General features: G+C 39.9%; 1 protein-coding gene and 1 long non-coding RNA gene across 15 annotated transcripts in view; one reads left to right on the top strand and one right to left on the bottom strand.

The window, feature by feature from the left end:
- Positions 1-15594, top strand: part of LOC107833104 (uncharacterized) — a 22453-nt gene extending 6859 nt beyond the window's left edge. The window contains exons 2-3 of the long non-coding RNA XR_001658812.1: positions 503-506; positions 15583-15594. This is a non-coding gene — a long non-coding RNA (uncharacterized LOC107833104). The remainder of the gene's footprint in view (positions 1-502; positions 507-15582) is intronic.
- Positions 1-19021, bottom strand: part of fat3a (FAT atypical cadherin 3a) — a 68432-nt gene that overhangs the window by 10872 nt on the left and 38539 nt on the right. For 9 of the 14 annotated variants that reach the window (XM_016661387.1, XM_016661383.1, XM_016661374.1 and 6 more), the window contains 16 exons: positions 18564-18760; positions 18309-18462; positions 17617-17850; positions 15882-16274; positions 14486-14700; positions 13640-13777; positions 11970-12113; positions 10215-10412; positions 8830-9631; positions 8366-8500; positions 8121-8275; positions 7316-7561; positions 5351-5597; positions 2014-2167; positions 918-1630; positions 279-380 (listed from right to left, as the gene is read on the bottom strand). In XM_016661387.1, the coding sequence (XP_016516873.1) occupies positions 279-380; positions 918-1630; positions 2014-2167; positions 5351-5597; positions 7316-7561; positions 8121-8275; positions 8366-8500; positions 8830-9631; positions 10215-10412; positions 11970-12113; positions 13640-13777; positions 14486-14700; positions 15882-16274; positions 17617-17850; positions 18309-18462; positions 18564-18760 (4227 nt within the window). The remainder of the gene's footprint in view (positions 1-278; positions 381-917; positions 1631-2013; positions 2168-5350; positions 5598-7315; positions 7562-8120; positions 8276-8365; positions 8501-8829; positions 9632-10214; positions 10413-11969; positions 12114-13639; positions 13778-14485; positions 14701-15881; positions 16275-17616; positions 17851-18308; positions 18463-18563; positions 18761-19021) is intronic. The other 5 variants (XM_007573423.2, XM_016661381.1, XM_016661386.1 and 2 more) reach the window with 1 other exon arrangement.

Here is a 19021-nt window from a genome sequence, read left to right as displayed (position 1 = left end):
TCCTGTCTGAGTTTGGACAGGATTTCAGTGTCCAAACTCAGACAGGAAGTCATATCTTTGACTTCTCGGTAAACGGTAGAAGCTGGAAGCTAACCTCAATGAAAGCTGATGCAAAAGTTGGCTCTGATGTGGGCAACTCTCAAATACAGGGTCGAATTGCTTTAGCCAAATAAAGAACAAGCAAATGAAGCTTTGGAAAAAACAACAACAAAAAAAAACAAGCCACACATGACTGTTATGAAAAACACAGCTTTGTGGAAGTGAAGGATGAGTCTTACCGTTATCCTCACAGGAGTCAGACTGGAATGAACTCAGGGACTGGGCCTCTGAGTTGCTGCCTGAGAAACACGTGTTGCCGTCTGCTATGTTGACCACTTTATCTGCAGGGATAGATCAAAATGTGAATTCCATTAACCTTAAAACTCCAATAAAGAAATTGCACGTTGTGGGAAGGTGGTAATAACAAATATAAGTTGTCAGCCTTATATACAAACTGAATAAGAAAGGTTCAAATCTAGTTAGGTAAAATATAAAACATTCAGCACTTTACAAAGTTCTTGCAGGAGAAATTATATTTTTTCCAGTATAAATGTTTAAAATGATGCTCACACTGTTACTTCTCCAGTGCTACCGCTACATCGTACCAAAATGTTGTGTCAAGGAAGGAGTCTAAAACTTTTTGACGTCAGAAAAACTCTCAGCCTGACACTGAACTTAGTAATACATCACTATATCTGAGGACGTGGTGATGACCTGACACACAGTGATGTATGGAAATCCTCCCCGTTTTGTCTAAAACATCTTTGGGAAAGACAGAGGGAGGGCAAAAAATGACTTCAGCTATTATTTTAGGAATTATTTTCACTCAGCTGCACACAGTACTTTACTTCTTAAGCTCCACTGTAGCCTAAACTCACCATCATCGCTGGCCAGCGGGCTTTTGCGTATGGAGTCACATTCCGAGCGGCAAGGTGAGACGGGGGGCAGGTTGGGAGCCACGCTGCACACCACCACCCCTCTCCTTATGGTTCCAGGGAGGATTCTTGGTGATTCTGGGTGAAAGGTGCTCATCTCTGTGTGATCCAGGGTGTGTTTCTCTGACAGCTTCTCCAGCTTCGAGAGTGGGTCTCCTTGGAAACAAGGTGTGTATGCCATGGGCCTCACCGGCACCTGCGGCGGTCCAATTATGCCAACCCCTCCCATCAAGGTGGGTTGTATTCCTGACTCTGAATACAGGTTCTGGTGGTCTCCGGGACCACAGTGTAAAGTCTTTAATGGAACGCAGTTGGCCTTGTTGAGAAGTGCTGCAGTGGCTGGGTCCTGGACCAGAGACAGATTGTTCCTTGAATAGTTCTTATTAAAAACCTTCTTGCGGAAAGCAATGAAGAGGACGATGAGGACGATAATGACGAAAAGCACTCCGGTAATGCCGATCAGCTCCTCCTTGCCAACCACAGCATGACCGGCCTGCATGTCAGGGACAACAACGGGTCGCAGAGTGCAGCGCTGGCCCACAAAGCCAGGCGTACAGTTACAGTAGAAAGAGCCGGGAGTGTTGATGCAGGTGCCTCCGTTCTCACATTCACCCTCAGGGTTGTTTCGGTCACATTCATTCACGTCTTCCTCACACCTGCAAGATGAGTGAAATAAACATCACTTTACTAATCATCTGTTAGAGCAAACCGAATGAACTGAATGAGCATTAAAGATCGATCGATCGATTGATACAAAAAGTAGTTTTGATATGTTGATTTTGTGTGAAAGAAGATATCGAAGTCATCATGCTCCAATGTGAAAAAGTAATAAATCAGGAATTAGCTGATATTTGATAACTATTTGATCATTTTCAGAATCAGGAAATCACTTAAATAGAACTTTTCTGACTGCATGAAGCAAAACTTCCTGATCTGAAGAAAAACTAAGGATTACAAAGTGTTTGTTGTGATGATTCATAGAATAGTGCAGTATAAATGCTCTTCATGTCATAATTTGGGTGTTTGGGTTGGAACTCACATGAGGCCCTTGAAGCCCCTCCTGCAGCTGCAGAGGAACGCGTTACCGATGGGTTTACACACACCGCTGTTCTGACAGGGGTTGGGAACACACACCGTTATCTCCATCTCACAGTTACCTCCAGTGTACTGGGGATTACAACTACATGTAAACCCTGGAAGACACAATGGGGAGAAGAATAAAGAGTGATGATGCATATGATGCATTATATTAAGTACACCAGAAGTGTGTAACTCACTTAGATTCATGCTATAACTCAGATTACACAGGCATTCACAAAAGAAAAATCCAGAAAAAATGGCTAGTTCAAAAATTGTAAAAACGTATAAACCACCAAAAACTGTAATTTAACATACAGTAGATAATACTAACATTAAAAATGAATGCAGAACATTCATTTTTACCATAGAACACCATTAAAATAATTTCTATGAGTACAAATTATAAAAGTAAACATCCATATTTATTTACATTATATATTCTGTATTATTTATTCGTCAGCCACAAGGAGAGGACGTCAGTGTAATAACTGAGTGTATAACTGACTACATAACCGTCTGTGTGGACAACACCACCAGAACAGTGACACACTGCCCTGGATCACCAGTGAGCTAAAGGAACTGTTAAACAAGAAAAAAAAGAATATTTAGGGAGCAAGACAAGGAGTTATTAAAGAGGAGTATACAGAAGCAGCTCAAAGTCAAGATTAGTGACAGCAAGGAGGTGTAGGAAGAAGCTGGAGAGTAAACTACAAGGAGTAGTTTAGATGTGTGAAATGAGAGTAAACTACAAGGAGTAGTTACTCCTTGAGCTGTGTGGTCAGGGATGAAGAAGACCACAGGCTTCAAACAAAGGGAGGGTCAGATAGATGGAAGTTTGGACAGAGCAAAGGAGCTGAACACATTCTGCAACAAGTTCAGTTCAGGAACAAGCTCATCATCATCATCATCATCCTCATCATCATCCTCTCTGCCCCCAGCCAAGCAGACCCCACCCTCCTTAGATGTCCTATCGTTCACATCAGTCATTGATTCTTCTGTTTCTACCAATTTGTCTTCAACCTTCCCAGCAGATGCTGGATTGCCTCTCGCTCGCATGTTTCTACTTCTAGAAGTCTGGAGAAGAGGGAGCCGGAGGGCCGAACAGGAAGGAGCAAGTGCTCAGCTAAATTAACAGATCACACTCATGAAACAGAAGCTACCACATACAGCTCTTTATTATTTTCCATACAAACTGAAATGTATGAAGGAAGCAGCACAGTCACATGCGTGCACACAGTTTTACACATCTAAATGTTTGAGTGCCACAATGTTCAAAATTTGTCCCTACGCTAACTTTCAGTGTGAAAGCTGCACACTGGTTTGTGAATGATGCCTGGTATCCAGGATTTGGAAATCAGTGATCAATTCAGGATGAGTCACCCAGCTGGTCGATCCTTGTTCATCAGGGGAAGTTGACAGAGGAGTAGATGGACTAGTGGGTGATAAAATCTTCCATGAGGACAATGCTTGGACTATGTGACATTATTTTGATAAGACACAGTATATTCTGTCTTGCAACAACATCCAGTGTCCTGTATAACATTTTCATTGTCCGCCTTGTCTGTCCCTCCATCTCACATTAGAAGATTACTATTATTGTAGGTCCTGACAATGGCTGATCTCAGTAATGGGAATACATTATCTATCGTCTCATCAAGAAACAGTTCAAGCATCCTTCTTCATAAATGTACATGCATCTTCATGATGGGAATACTCTACTTCCTTTGTTAGAACATCAATTTACATGATTAGAAAGATTTTAAAAAGTGCATGCACACTCAGTATGAGGGATTGCTGAATACAAGCAACCATTGACTGTTGCTACTTGCTGGTCCAGGAGGAGTCAATGCTGCCAGTCAGTGACTCAGTTCCATCTGCTGGATAGAAAATGTTTTAAAATAATTAATTATATAAACTTAATGCACTGTTTGATAACTAGGATCAACTCGAATGCATGTGACTGAATAGCAATTTTTTTTTTTTGGTAAAGTGCCTTGAGTCGACATTTGTTATTATTTCAATTTAAAACCCACAATAACTTCTCTTTACTGTTACTCTGTAAAAATGGAAACACTGAAGCAGGTCTCATCCTGACTCATTAAAGTGCTTCCATGCATAGATAGCTCAGACATAACCTCTTCTTCAGATCTTGACTGGCTTTTGTTAAGCTCAGTGATAAAAGGAGGCCTAATAACCCATTAATGTTGAACTCTGGGAGGAATCATCTTTTTAACAGGGTCTTTTTACATGAGTTCTGAGAGTTAAGAAGGTTAATATATTAGTCATCTGACAAAAATAAGGAAGCACTTATTCATATAGTACATGTCATACAAACAAGTGCAGCTCAAATAAACTCAAACATATTATTTATGTCTTTCTTTCCCACAATAAAGCTGAAGGCCGTCTGTTGCAGAGTTAGAATGTAATTTACTATAACGTTTGACCTGATCTTGTGAATTTATTCTAATGCTGCACCATATACAGTATTTCTAAAGCAAAGGGTAGGTAAATATGAAACAGTGATAAAGACCAACAAGCTAAATAGTCTATTATGATCACAGACCTCACTCTTTGCCCTTTGTCAAAGAGTATGCAAAATACTCTAAAATATAAAGTATACATTTTCTTTTTAGGTAGGAAGTTGATCATTTTAAGTCACCATATTCAGCAACTCGTTTGTTTTTTTTTATCAGAGTTGGGTAGTAACTTGTTACATTTACTAAATTACATTCACTTGAGTAATTTTTTTGAAAAATGTACTCTGAGGAGTATTTTTACTATGCTGTACTTTTTACTTTTACTTGAGTAACTTTATTATGAAGTATCTTTGCTCTTTCTTGTGTAACATATCTGGATTCTCTACCCACTGAATAAAAAACAAACATGTTTTAAACAAAAATTCACCAGACACACACCTTACAATTTTATGAGATTTTTATTGAAAGAAACTGATTTGGAAAAATCTTCTTTTCCCAGTTGTTGTTGTTTTTTTTGTCCTTAAAATACCAAAAATTCCACTAAACTTTATATTTTGGTCCTTTTGATGACGTAGTTTTTAAATATTAAATGATTGATATTTTGATCAGTTACTCAGTACTTGAGTAGACTTTTTACCAAATACTCATTTACCCTTACTTGAGTAAAAATATGTTGAAGTCATGCTATTTTTACTTGAGTATCATTTTTGGTTACTCTACTGCTTCTGGATTTTATTGTGCTTGTGATTTGATTGTTGAGTAATCACTGCACACAGCGCTCAGTTAGCTCTGCTGTTTCTTGTATTTACTTTTACTCACCACCAGAGGGCAGACTGGTACAGGTAGCGCCATTGCGACAGGGTTGATGATGGCAGGCATCAGGGTAGAGAATGCAGCCGAGCTTCAGCTCCGTTAGTTCCACTACCTCTGCATACTGGGAGCGTTTGTTTTGCAGAGGCAGCTCTTTATTATTCAGCATGACTGAGTCAAGACATCCTTGGAATCCCTCGAACACTCTGGGGTCTTTTTGGGAGACCACAAGGTTACGCGAGTTTGGGGGCTGCACCTGAAAATTAGAGGTTAGAATTTAAAAAATAAACTGAAAGAAACGGAAATCTGCATTTATGATACAAATGTCTATCTACATTGAAAAAAGAAGAAACATGGTGCAATTTGTTAACATAAGCATAACTTCTGTAGAATGTCATTATACTAATCTACTGAGACAGTAACTTTCTTTACTGTTGGTATTGAATAATGTTGCATTAATTAATGCAGCCAACGGGATCTGTTTAACATGACTGTCAGACAGACTAAGACCTTACTTTATTCAGTCTACAAGTAACTTAGAAAGTTCCACAAATACTGTTAAATATGTTAAAGTAGTAATATATGATTTTCATGCTATTTACAGAAATGTGATGTGTTTTAAAAATCGTTCTTCTCTCTGCTTCAGCACACCTTGCTCCAATATTAACTCATTTTCAGAGCACTGTAGTGTTGCTGAACTCTGACCCTAAGGGACTGCAGTTTTAGACCACTGACTGAGCTATGCAGCTATGAAGAATACTAAATCAAATGACATAATTTTTTTGTATCTATCTGAGTTCGGTCTAAGGTTCTTGTAAGTGTTTTAAATCCTATGAACACATACATGAAAAATCTAACATAGGACCATCTGTACACATGTAGGTGTTACAGGACCATCCTCAGTGAAAGGCAGGACATTTGGTAACACTTTATTTGAAGAGGTATGCATAAGACTGACGTGATAGTGTCTTAAATATGATATAACACCTAAAAGGAATATGAAAGAGTCTTTGAGAATGTTTGTGACTGTTGTCATGAATCGTCATTCGGTAAATAATGACATTTTTAATGCAACGTTGGTTTAAAAGTTACATTAAAAGTCAATTAAAAGTTCCATCTTTACATTAAAGTGTCATTATTTACCAAATAATGCAAAGTTGACAATCTTAATAGACTTTTAGTGCAACTTTTAAAACAACTTTGCATTAAAAGAGTCATTATTTACCAAATGACAAAGTGTTACCAGATATTTCCCTTGTTTTATGAAGACATTCCACCTCTCTCTCAACCAAAAACTTTCTTTCAAATTGGAGGCTTTCCGGACGAGCCCCCAAAAACAAGTCGTTGTAGTGTAACGGTGTGTTTGAGGTCACATGTATCGCTGCCTCCACCATCATGTGACCAATGTGTGAACTGTCACTTCTTTAAAGGTTAAATGGTGTTGCAAGCACCCTAATAGAAAAACAAGGCTGCTTGTGGTGTAGCAGAGGGAGCTCTCAAGGAAGCATCTTGAAGGTAGGATGTTAACCCTTCATTCTCAACAATGGTCACTGATCCTTCTGTTTAATATTTACTGTCCTGAGTTACAAGAAATCTTTAGTATTCCCAGCTTGATAGCATACTGAGGTGTTTTGGTTCCACCTCCAGCTTAAGAAGTGCATTATAATCCCTCTTTTCTCATATTTCAAAAGACGCTCTTTCAATTTCTTGGATCTTGTCCAAGTGATTTTCTCTTTGCACGTTAAAATTAGGTCATAAATGAACATCAAAACAATCCAAATTAAACATATGTTATTGAGACAATTTTTTTTGTCTAGATTCAAAAATAATTCATTTTTCTCCCAACTGTATCACATGCCATTTTCAGTGAATAACAAGTGATGAATAATAGTAACAGAATGTACCAAAAATAAGTATAAAACAAGGAAGGGAGCCTGGAACATTCCATTGTAAAACTCTAACAGAGGTACTGACCAGAGCTCCAAAGTAGAATGTCCGATCTGGAGGTAATGGTTGTATTAATGAAGGGGGATGCCGTTGCTCAATGTAGCTGTCGTCTAGTGCCAGGCTACTGAAATTGCGATTCAGTTCCAGTGCCACAGTGTGCCAGTTGCCGTCATTTATGCGACGTCCAGCAGGTCCCAACATGTCAGGACCCTCAGCACCTCGGCTTGGGAGAGGCTCACAGGACAACTGGAACCACAGCTTCCCTTCCTCTAACTGTGAAAACACACACACACACACACACACACGCACACACACACACACACACACACACACACACACACACACACACACACACACAGACAATCACAACTAGATACTGCACAGTGCAGTCAGTAAATGTATATGTCCATCCTTCTTTCTGGCTGTCTGTTCGTCACTTAGTCCCTCCTCTCCCTGCAGAGGATCATTTGAATGTTGACGGCTGAGAAACCAAACAGTGAGCTGCTGCAGCTGCTGCTGGAAGTTTCGACTCCACTGTCAAGAGAAGAGTCTTTGCACTCCTCTTACAGCAGCTACCTATTGGAGCACACAGGCAAATGTGTTTTTCCATGACAGTTTTTGCCACCATCATGTTTGACTGTAGCTGTGATGCTGTATTTCTGTTTCTATCAGCTTCTAAAGAGATCTTTTTTCTGTCCATAGAATATTCTTTCTGAAGTCTACAATGTTTTTGGCAAAATATGAGATGGGACTTTGTGTTCGTTTAAATCAAAAATACTTTTGTTAACTTCAATGAGTGTGTGTGTGTGTATGTGAGTGTGTGTGTGGATACCTTGAGAATAATGCACCGCTCATTGTGCATATACATGATGATTCCTCGGCTCTGCAGCGTCCTGATCCTCAGGATGAGCTTCAGCTCCGTCTGCAGCTGGTTGGACAATCTGTATTTGATGTAGCTGTTGCCTGAGAAGCTCAGAGACGAATGACCTGCAAGCAACACAATGCTGACCGTCATTCTGTGGATTCAAATGACTGTATTTTGTTGAAAAGTAATCCCCTGACATCATAACATCAGACCTGCACACTCTCCCAGTTTGCCTCGTGGACACTGGCATGCATAGCGCCCTCTAATGGCCTCTACTGAAACACACTGCATGTCTGGAGGACACAGCTGTTCCTCACACTGCTCTAACAGAACAGCACAACTGGCATCTGCACACAAAAACAGAGAAAGATGCCTTTGTTACATCTCTAGACTGACAGCAAGAGATAACTCACATAAGCATTAAAAAGAGTAACGCATACCAACTAAAAAGTTTTGAAAATATTGCAGTTATTGCTAATTATTTCTTCAGAATATTTCTATTTCAGAATATTTCTATTTCAGAATATTTTATATATTTTCAGAATACTTTAGGACAAAACTGAGTGAAATTTCATTAATAATGTAAGTAATGGCTTAAAAAATTCACTTAATGCACAAAAAAATCACTTGCTAACACTATGTGTACAAAGTGAAATGAGGAAGTCTGATGTCTCACCATGGCATGTACAGCGTGAGGTCCGGTGGAAGCGAGGTGAAACGAAGCTGACTCGAGGTGTGCTATACGTAGCCAAGTTGTGTGAATCCAGAGTGATGCTCTGTTCACACTGCGCTCCGCGACACTCCAACCCAGAGCAGTTCTTATCCAGGATGGCTGACACTCTGAGCACGTCCTCCAGTTTTCGGCGAGACGTGCTGAGTTTCTGGGTGAGGTAGGCTGCCTTGTAGTAGCCCCCTCCTGCTGTTGCCACAGACACAAGCAGGTCTAGCTGCTGTGTGCCTCCAACGGGCTGCAGGCTGAGCAGGTGCAGTGTGTCGTGCTGTTGGGACGTGGCCGCCTGCTGCATCACCTTCAACACACTCTTCAGGTACGACGCTACAAAATCTTGTGGCGCTACGCTTTCGAAGCGCACAGTCACGGCGTCGCGCAGCATATCCAGCATTGCTTGCTCCACGTGGACACGCACAGGAACTGGCACATTAAAGCGGCCATCGCTAACACTGGCATTGAGAAAGTATTCGCCGGCATCCAACCCACTGAGAGCAATGATCTTCCCGTCATGGGGGCTGATCTTGAATAGGCTGCGCTGGGAGGGGGCGGCGTGTCCAAAGGTCAGGGCATCGTAAGGGTCGGCATCGGTGGCATGGAGCTGCCCAATTACACCACCAGGAAACTCGTCCTCCATAGTGATGATATGAATCTCCAGTGGGAAGGCCACCGGCCGATGAAGGCTCTCTTCAATCACTCGAACAGTGAGATTGGAGGAGGAGGACAAAGTCGGCTTCCCAGAGTCTGACACCTGTAGGAGAGGGAGGAATGCAAGACAGCAAAAAAGAATTAATTCTAGATATATAGAACGTGACAATAAAGGAGTCTTTATAGATATAAAATGTTTTAAATATTGCTAGAGTTGATTTTCAGAAGAAAAACAACATTTGTCTCTCCTTCATTATACAGTACCAGGTGATAATAAGTGACAAAATAAAACGCTTCCTCCTTTCAGCATGACATGCTTGGGCCTGGTGGCCTACCTACATTGCAAAATGATGACTGCTGATGTTCTGACATCATATATTGTCATTACATGAACCAAGATTTAAATGTTAAATATGACTTTTGACCTAAATTTGTGCTTTTGGAGCAGTGTGAACATTCTATTTCATTATTCTGCCCTTCACATTGCATCTCCATCATAGTTCTTATAAATCAGTAAATCTATAAACCTTTTACTGTGCTGCCGCAAAAGTAGTCTTGGTATCGTTTTAATGTTTTCCTTCCACTGAAAATATTATTGTAATTTTGCCTTTTTTTGTTGCTCTCTTTGACAACATTAATCTTTGTTCCCTTCCTGATGTGACCCAGAAAGAGTACTGTGCCTCTACCTGGATCTGAAGAACATAATCCTTGGCAATGTCCCGTCTGAGGACTTGATTTGCCACCAGTGTGCCATCTGTCTCCAGCTCAAACTCCCTGCCATCGTTTCCAGACAGGATGCTGAAGGAAAATGGCGGGCCGTTATGAGGGGCGTCCTGATCGATGACGGACAGCTGCAGGATTCTGGTGCCAATGGGCTTGTTTTCCTGGAGCAGAGGTTAAGATCATAAAGATTGGAAATGTGGTCCCAGGAGAGAGAAAAAAAGACATTTAAAACTGATTTAACTAAGGCAATACTGAATAAAGCTAACACACATACAGAAGTTCATATCTTTACCCACGTTAAGACTTTGTATTGACTTCTATTCATTAATGCCTAACCCAAACACTGGAACCGTAACCATCACCAGTATACGTCGAACCCTAAAACTTACTGCCTTTTGACAAGGTTTGGGCCCCCATAAGGTGCCTTGGTCTCCAGAAAGTACGTGAATTTTCACAGAAACAGAGAAGGAATAATGAAGGATATGTTTGTCATGGGGTGTGGTTGGTGGTGGTGAGAATGAACGCTGACAACCCAGGTAGTGATGAAGATGATGATGATTTAATAAAGAGAGCTCAAACACAGTCCAATTACCGATAGCAACTGAAAGACAGAGGACTGAAAACGAGAGATGAACCAACACAGGACTTTACAGTTCGACTGTGGTGGCAAGCAGACAAATGACATACGACGACAGAAGACGAGGATCCGACAAGAGACAAAGACAACAGGTGGGCTTAAATACACAGGGAGGGTAATCAGGTAACTAGACACACCTGGGAAGTAATCAACAGGGAAGACAGGACAGGAACAGGACTAAACACAGAAAACCTCAAAAATGACTACACAGAAAACACAGAACATAACAATGAGAATTCAGTAACTGTAGTGTTTCATGTATATCTTTAATATAGTGGTTTGGGGCTACTGAGCCAACTCAAAAATTCTGTATTTCCAATAAAGTTGGTAAGACTCTTTTATCTGAGCTTTTATTCAGTCTTGAACGCAGCATTACAATTCCAATACTCAGTTATCCCAGCTGTTCTTCAGCCTTGAATAAATCATCTCATTTGTGAATCCAATGTGATAAGAAAGTCTCAAGGTCAAAAGTCCAGGCCAGCTGATCCGTGCGCCTGGGTTGACCAATCCGTCCGTCTATTTGTTTGCATAATGTATTACTTGGGCAGTTTGAAATGTGTACATTTGAGAAACTGCTTACACATGACGTCACCTTCCAAAAAATGATTTATGGCCAAAGTCATTTTTTCACAAAAGTGATTTTGACAAACAAAAAAGACCACCTATTATTTTTTGCCAAAATATGATTTAGGTTAAAAAAACAAACAAACAAACAAACAAACAAACAAACAAACACACAAACAAAAAACTTTTGTCAAAAATTGACTTGGCCCACTATTTTAGGAAGGTGATATGTGAATGTTGAAGTACGCATTTGTTATAAACATTTGTATTATAAACATTTGTATTATAAACATTTGTGTTATAAACATTTGTGCATATTGTACACTTACAAATCTTGTGATATACTAGTGGATCTTATTGTAGGCTTTTTGAGACTAATTTAGCTCCATATATTTTCTGCATTGTGGTTTTACATTCACACCATTACATACATGTAGATGTATCAATAATTTATCATGCATCTTTGGTGTGTACAAGAACTGTTTTTAGCAGTGTAACAGTCTGCCATCACGTCTACCTGTATGACAGCAGTAAGGTTTGCTGGGAAGAAGCTGGGTGGGTTGTCGTTGATGTCAGAGATCTCTATGCTGACCACGGCGGTGGATGACATCGGTGGGGTTCCAGTATCGAGCGCTCTGACAGCCAGTGAGTAGCTGGGGACCTAAAAGCACAGAGAGCATGGAAGACTTTCACTACAGCGATAGAGATGCAATCTAGAATGAAGACGATAAACGATATTTTACACAAAACTATTTAACAGCCCCATTATAAAACTGTACGTACGCACAAAAGGCAAAAATGGCATATGACAAAAAATGTAATATTTATAAAATCATGTACATACAGTTTTCCCTTATACATCACAGTTGAACCTCACAGTTTGCGCACAAGGTCCCGTTTAAGGTCCTGCCACTTTCAACCATAAATGGTCGATGCAAAGCACTTCATGAATGTCAGTGTTTGTTTAAATGAGCCAGAAGGTCAGTTTTATTTCATGATTAACGAAGGAAAAAATGGTTTGGGGGGAGCCACAATTTCACCAAGGCAGAAAGCGATATGAGTGGAGAGCTGAAAGCATCATTTCTGGTTCCCACAGTGATGTGAAAGAGTTTATAAATCACTACCTGCATTTTAGGAGCCAAGATCCACATTTGAGCATTCACGTGTTTTGTAGCGCAGCTGCAGTTGGGGATTACTGGGAACAAATTCAGGAAGTAATGAGAAAGAAACTAAAGCCATTTCTAAAGTGGTGGAACTCCAGCAACCAACAGTGAAAACATGGAGCACTGGTGAACTTTCCAGGGAGTGGCCAGTCAATTAAAATTACTCCAAAGGTGCAACAAAAACTCATCCAAGAGGTCACAGAAGACCACACAAACACACCCAATGAGTCACAGGCCTCACTTGCCTCAGGTCAGAGGTCATGCCTCTGCATGGTCGAATTCTAAGACAAAAACCACCGCTGAGCAAACACCTGTGCAAACCTCTAACAGCTCTCCTTCTGTACTTCAACTGCTAAAAGATACCAATGCTACTAATTTGTAAAAAGAGACTAATCTAAATTATTTCATTTTATTGCTGTACTTTACATATATTTGAATGAAGAAGTGAAAATGTGAAAACTATTGCATGTTATGTAGTGACATAGGAAGAAATGCAGTTTGAAAAGAAACTTGATTTTCTTGAAATTTTAGTGGAATGTGCAGAAAATAAGTTTAAATATTCAACAAAATTCTTCAGATCACAGATTGTTGCATTCATTACATTTTTTGGTGATGTGATGTACATGAAGGTAAAAGAGTGAAGCAGAAGTTTTAAAAAGAGATGATTTGATTAAGATGTTTAGTGGAATATGCAGGAAATATAGAATTAGGCAGACAGGTACATTGCTTTATAGTGTATTGAGGTTGTGCATTGTTTTTAGAAAAGTAACTAAGTAATTATTGAACGAATTAGTTTTGAAAATAAAAAAAAGTATATGTATTACCTTTTTGAGGAAGTAATTACTATTTCCAAGTATCTTGACCAACACTGGCAGAAACTATTACAAAATTCATTCAATGATTTTATTACATTTTGCGTCTATTGCTACATAATGCGCTGTAACAGGCTGACGTGTGTCACACTGACAAGGACCAAAGTAAATTAAAATGAGGAGATCTCTCCTGGACTGAACTGTGTCCTTACTGTTTCACGGTCCAGCGGCTTGTTGACCTTTATGACCCCACTTGTCGGGTCAATGAAGAACTCGTTGTCCTGGTCTCCACTGAAGATAGAGTAGAGGACGGCTCCATTCAGACCGCTGTCAGCATCTTCTGCTGCCAGCTGCCAGCAAAAAATATACAAACACATCACAACTAAATAATACAGTGTGTCTCATATTGCAAGGTTATCCTTCTGCCACTAATGTAAATAAGAAAAAAAAATTATAAAATAGCCAATTGCTAATATATTTTTACTTAAATATAATGAAATAAAAAGTTGGATCTGGGTAGTAGAAGAAATAAAAATCCTAAACAGAAAAATGTATGAAAGTGTGAGAACTCTGTGTCTGTCAACTTCATGACTAGTTGACTCTGCAATTATTTTTTGCACAACACTTTGACTGGTTGCAGTGACGCGATTGATCATGTGTCATCCAGGACATGTTACTGATCAATATCTGAAGCCCAAACCGTAACTTTCCATCCATTATATTTGCCAAAAGAGTTAATCACTGTTACTTTGTCAACCATTTACATCACACCCTCTGTTCTACTTTTCAATCAGTGTTAAAAGTGTGATTCTGAGAATATTTTTTAATGTGTTCTATAATTGTTTTCATGAGGTTTAGGCAAGAAATTTTCACTTGATCTTAAGACAACAATAAGACAACAATAAAAAAATTGAGACTGATGACAAAATATACTTTCATTTGAAGCTACATCAGGGCGACCATTTAGAACCACCCACTGGATCTGCAAATTTCTGTTACCAGAACCCTGGAAACATGAGACTCGTAGCAGGAACTACCTAACATGACCATAAATGTACCTGCACTACAAAATGTCCAATTGTGGAATCTTCTGGCACCACAGCAGTGTAAAGGGCCTGGCTGAACACTGGAGCATTGTCATTTACATCTGTTAGGTTGATGTTCAATGTAGTAATGGCACTCAAAGGAGGAGTGCCACCATCACGAGCCTCCACGGTTAGAAAGTAGTCCTTGCAGGTATCATAGTCCAAAGGGAGGGCCACTAAAATGGCACCTGTGGAACAATAAGAGAGAAGGACACATACATTCAGAGCAGTGGCTGAGTACTGGGAGACGACATCGTCTGCTTTCTTCTACAAATCAGATGATTGTTTGCATTTGAACTGGTTGGAGTGCAGCATAAGGAGGGACTTTCTCAGGGCCACAACTACAACCACAACTGGCTGCATATTTATATTTCAAGCTTAAAAAGTTAGGCATAGTGATTAATCATGATTAATCAAGCATGAGTGTGAGTGTTTCAATCACAGCACCACTTAAAAGGTCATGTGGTTTGATATCACATATTAAAGAAGAGCCCTTCTTAGATATTTTAATACTTGATTGTTGAAACATTATACAAATTTGATTGCAGATATAAAATGTTCTAAATTTGTATTATGAACTTTCCCTCAGCCACTTTACTGGATAGTTCCTAGTAGGTATAATTGTAAAAAAAAATTTAGGACTCTTAATTTATCTGACATTATAGGAACCAGATTGAATTTGAGATTAGTTGTTACTTTGACTTTTGTATTTTATTTTCAAAAACAAAACATTTCCAAACTTGTGTAAATGTACACAATAAATGTTGCATGAAAACCAAATTTCAACTGCATATTTCCAAATGGGGCTGCATGGTGGTGAAGTTGGTAGCACTGTCACTTAGTAGCAAGAAGGTCCAGGGTTCGATTCCCAGCCTGGGGTCTTTCTGCATGGAGCTTGCATGTTCTCCCTGTGCATGGTGGGTTCTCTCCAGTTTCCTCCCACAGTCTAAAAACACGACTGTCAGGTTAATTGGTCTCTCTAAATTCTCCTTAGGTGTGTGTGACTGTTTGCCCTATTTGTCTCTGTGTTGCCCTGTGATGGACTGGTGACCTGTCCAGAGTGGACATAGGCACCAGCACCCTTTGCAATGTGTATGATAATGGATGGATACTTCCACCTGCTTAAAACTTTGAATCACAGCAAACAGTGTAATGGCTATATCTCCTGTGTGCATTGATTGTCATATTACAATTTTTTTTATGTTGAGTTCAACTTCTTCCCTTCTCTCTCTGCCTCTTTCCTGACTGATTACTGTTAAATAAAGGCCACTAATGCTGAAAAAAATCTTTAAAAAAATAAAAAATATATATACCTATATTTTTAAAAGTCATTGCTTGCATAATTCAAACAAACAACTCCCTCACTTACCGGTCAGGGGATGAATGTAGAACCTCCTGTGTTCGTTGCCTGATCTGATGCTATAGGAGATCTCAGCGTTTGTCCCGATGTCTTTGCTAGCGGCATGCACTCTCAGAACCTCAGTACCGACTCCCACATCCTCTGGAATGGTTGCCAGTAGATCGCGGCGCTCAAAAACAGGCGGGTTGTCATTGATGTCCAGAACAGTAATTGTAATGTTGACCAGCGAGAAGAGCGGCCGCGGCGAACCCTGATCAGAAGCACGCACGGTTATCTGATGAGTCGGCTGGATTTCCCGGTCAAGAATGTGCTCCAGGACTACTATGCCAGTGAACTCATCGATGGAGAAAAAACCTCCAGCAGAGTCAGCCATGGAGTAGACCACCATGCGACCCGGACCTGCTTTTTAGAAACAAACAACTGTCAGCTACGTACTTGAAGTTTATGAGCCTTCTTGTTTATGAAGCAAAATATTTATGTAGTGAGTATTTGGACGTTTTCAGCTTCTTCATTTATCACATAAAAGCTTTGTGTCATTTCTTATAGTAGCAATCAAACATGGCTGCCTCAGAGGAGGGATCTGCAGAGGAGTAGGTTACTCCTCTTTGTACATCTCTAGCAAGCCTTTCTGTTACTTTTCCCTCATAATTGATAAATGAAAATTTATTTTCAAACAACATGCAAAAGAAATTTACATATATATATAAAGCATAAGTAGTAAATAACACCATATGGGATTAAAATCTTAGCCTGGAAAAGAAGTTCTAAGCTCTTGAAATGACTAACTGTCTTCTTCAGGATGTCCATAGTTTCTGTGATGCTGCTCCATTCAGTTACACACTGAGCACAAGAAGCTGAAGAGCGTGTGCAAATCTGCCAGAGCTTGAACCACTGAATTTTCTATTTTTGTATTATCATGTAAAATGTTGTGTGAATGCTCTGTTGATGTCTCCACTGTTTAGTATCTCTTTGACTTCTCTGGTTATGTATGCTGCAGAATCAGATCCACCAAACTGCTGGGCATGCGGTACTATCGTAACAAATAACAGTATTACTCAATGTGTCATGAGGCAAAGCAGTAACATGGAGCAAGCCTATCAGTTTTAGTTGTCTGTAGTGAAGCTAACCATCAATGTTCACATTAGAAAACTTGCCATTTGCACTAGCATAGCTATGCCAGCTAGGCAGTGTTAAGACAGGAGAGTCTTCCTTGGCTCCAGCATCCACAAAAGGTGATGAAAACTTATATTTTCCTCTATAGCAATGGGTTGGTCTGCGGAGCAGTAAATACTACCACTCATTCCGTAAACATTGTTGCCTTATCCCTGGGAATCTTCTCTTCTCTTTACAGTGCGATGCTTCATCCCATCTCCCAGTAAACTAGCTTAACCTGCTGTAATCAGAGAACTGTAAAGTCTGATGGTGACTGCATTGTCTGCTGTCATTAAATTTTTTTTACTTTATGTTTATGAATATGCTTTGATCTAAACCACTTCATTATTGCTCTGTCTGGAAAGTCGCTTGTTGAAAGGTGACCTTAGAGGCTTATTTTCAATATATAATTATGCATCTAATCACTTTGTAAAACAATGTAAAACTAATATTAACCTTTACAACAAAAAGCTGAACCTGCATCATTAGTACAACAGTAAGTATGTCCTTGTAAATATTTGGCCATGCTGTAAGATTAGTAACAACGACATCATAAATGTTAACTGAGCAGTAATAGTCGGTCTGTCATCACCTTCATCTGGGTCTACGGCATGGATGCGAGTGAGCAGAGCCTTTACTGGAGTGTCTTCATACACACTGACATAATACTGTGACAGTGTAAAAAGCGGTGGGTTGTCATTCACATCTGTCACCACCAGCTGCACTTCGGCACGACACCACCGCCCTCCACCATCAGTCGCCCTGGCAGTTAATCTGTAGTTGGGATTGGTCTCACGGTCAAGAATCACTGATGACTTGATTTCACCTGGACAGGTGAGAAGCAAAGAAAGGCACATTTGGAGACCAGGGACCCAACATGGACACGGCAGTGTGTCAAACAAACATATATTTCCAACAGCTTTAGTGAAAACACAAACTACAACAAAATGTCAACAATTTCAACACTGAAAGATAAAAGAGTGTTGGAGCAAATCCCCACACACAACAGCTGGATCGTGCTTTTATTTTCAGTGGGTTGGACTGTTGTAACAGTATCTTTACTGGCCAAGCAGCAGCTGCAGTTCATCCAGACTTCTGCTGCTAGATTTCTGACCAACACCAGAAACACAGATGTTATATTACACAGGATTGGATTCCTATTTGTAAAAGGATATAGTTTAAAAATTCACATTTTGTCTACAAAACACTAAAAATGTTCTTGGGCTGAAACATAAAGTATTTCTGAATTGCCTCTAAAATATGAAACTGAGTTCCCATACATACCAGTGTCTGGATCCACGATGAAGTCCTGGGATCCAGGACCATGCAGGGAGTACTTGAGCTGAGCGTTGCTGCCTGCATCAGCATCTGTAGCTCCAACCCTCAGCAAAACACTGCTGAGTGGGAGGTCCTCTGGGATGCTGGCTGTATATACCACCTGCATAAAAGCACACATTCATAAAAGAATAAAATAGCCTAACAATTTTTGCATATCAATATTTTTCCAGATCCCACCAGCATGTGAGGGTGTCTTCCTACCTGGTCACAAATGGGGTTGTTATCATTGGTGTCCATCACTGTCACCTCCACAATTGTGTGGGAAACAAAGAGTCCATCACTAGCGGTGACATTGATGATGTAGAGGTTGCGTTCCTCTCTGTCCAGTGGTCCTTTCACATACATCTTCCATTCACCCTGAACTAGGCCGAGTGCAAATACACCTCGGTAATTCCCACCTGGGAAAAACAAAGTCACACTGTTTATCAATCCCAATCAATAGCACAAAAAAAATCCTCAAATAAGGGTAGCTAATTTCCAGCCTGTAAACATAACATCTGACTCAGCACAGCACCGATTTACAGCATCGACGTTGTACAGGAAAAATATGTCTGCATGGGACAGATTAATGCAGCCAGAAAAAACACCACGACTGAACTGAAATATTGTGCCACATTACTTAAGCTAAACTGAATGTTAAGAGCCACCAGAGACCTGAA

This window comes from Poecilia formosa, unplaced genomic scaffold (genome assembly GCF_000485575.1).
Source record: "Poecilia formosa unplaced genomic scaffold, Poecilia_formosa-5.1.2 Scaffold328, whole genome shotgun sequence".
Lineage (NCBI taxonomy): Eukaryota > Metazoa > Chordata > Actinopteri > Cyprinodontiformes > Poeciliidae > Poecilia > Poecilia formosa.
This window is presented reverse-complemented; position numbering and strand designations above follow the sequence as displayed.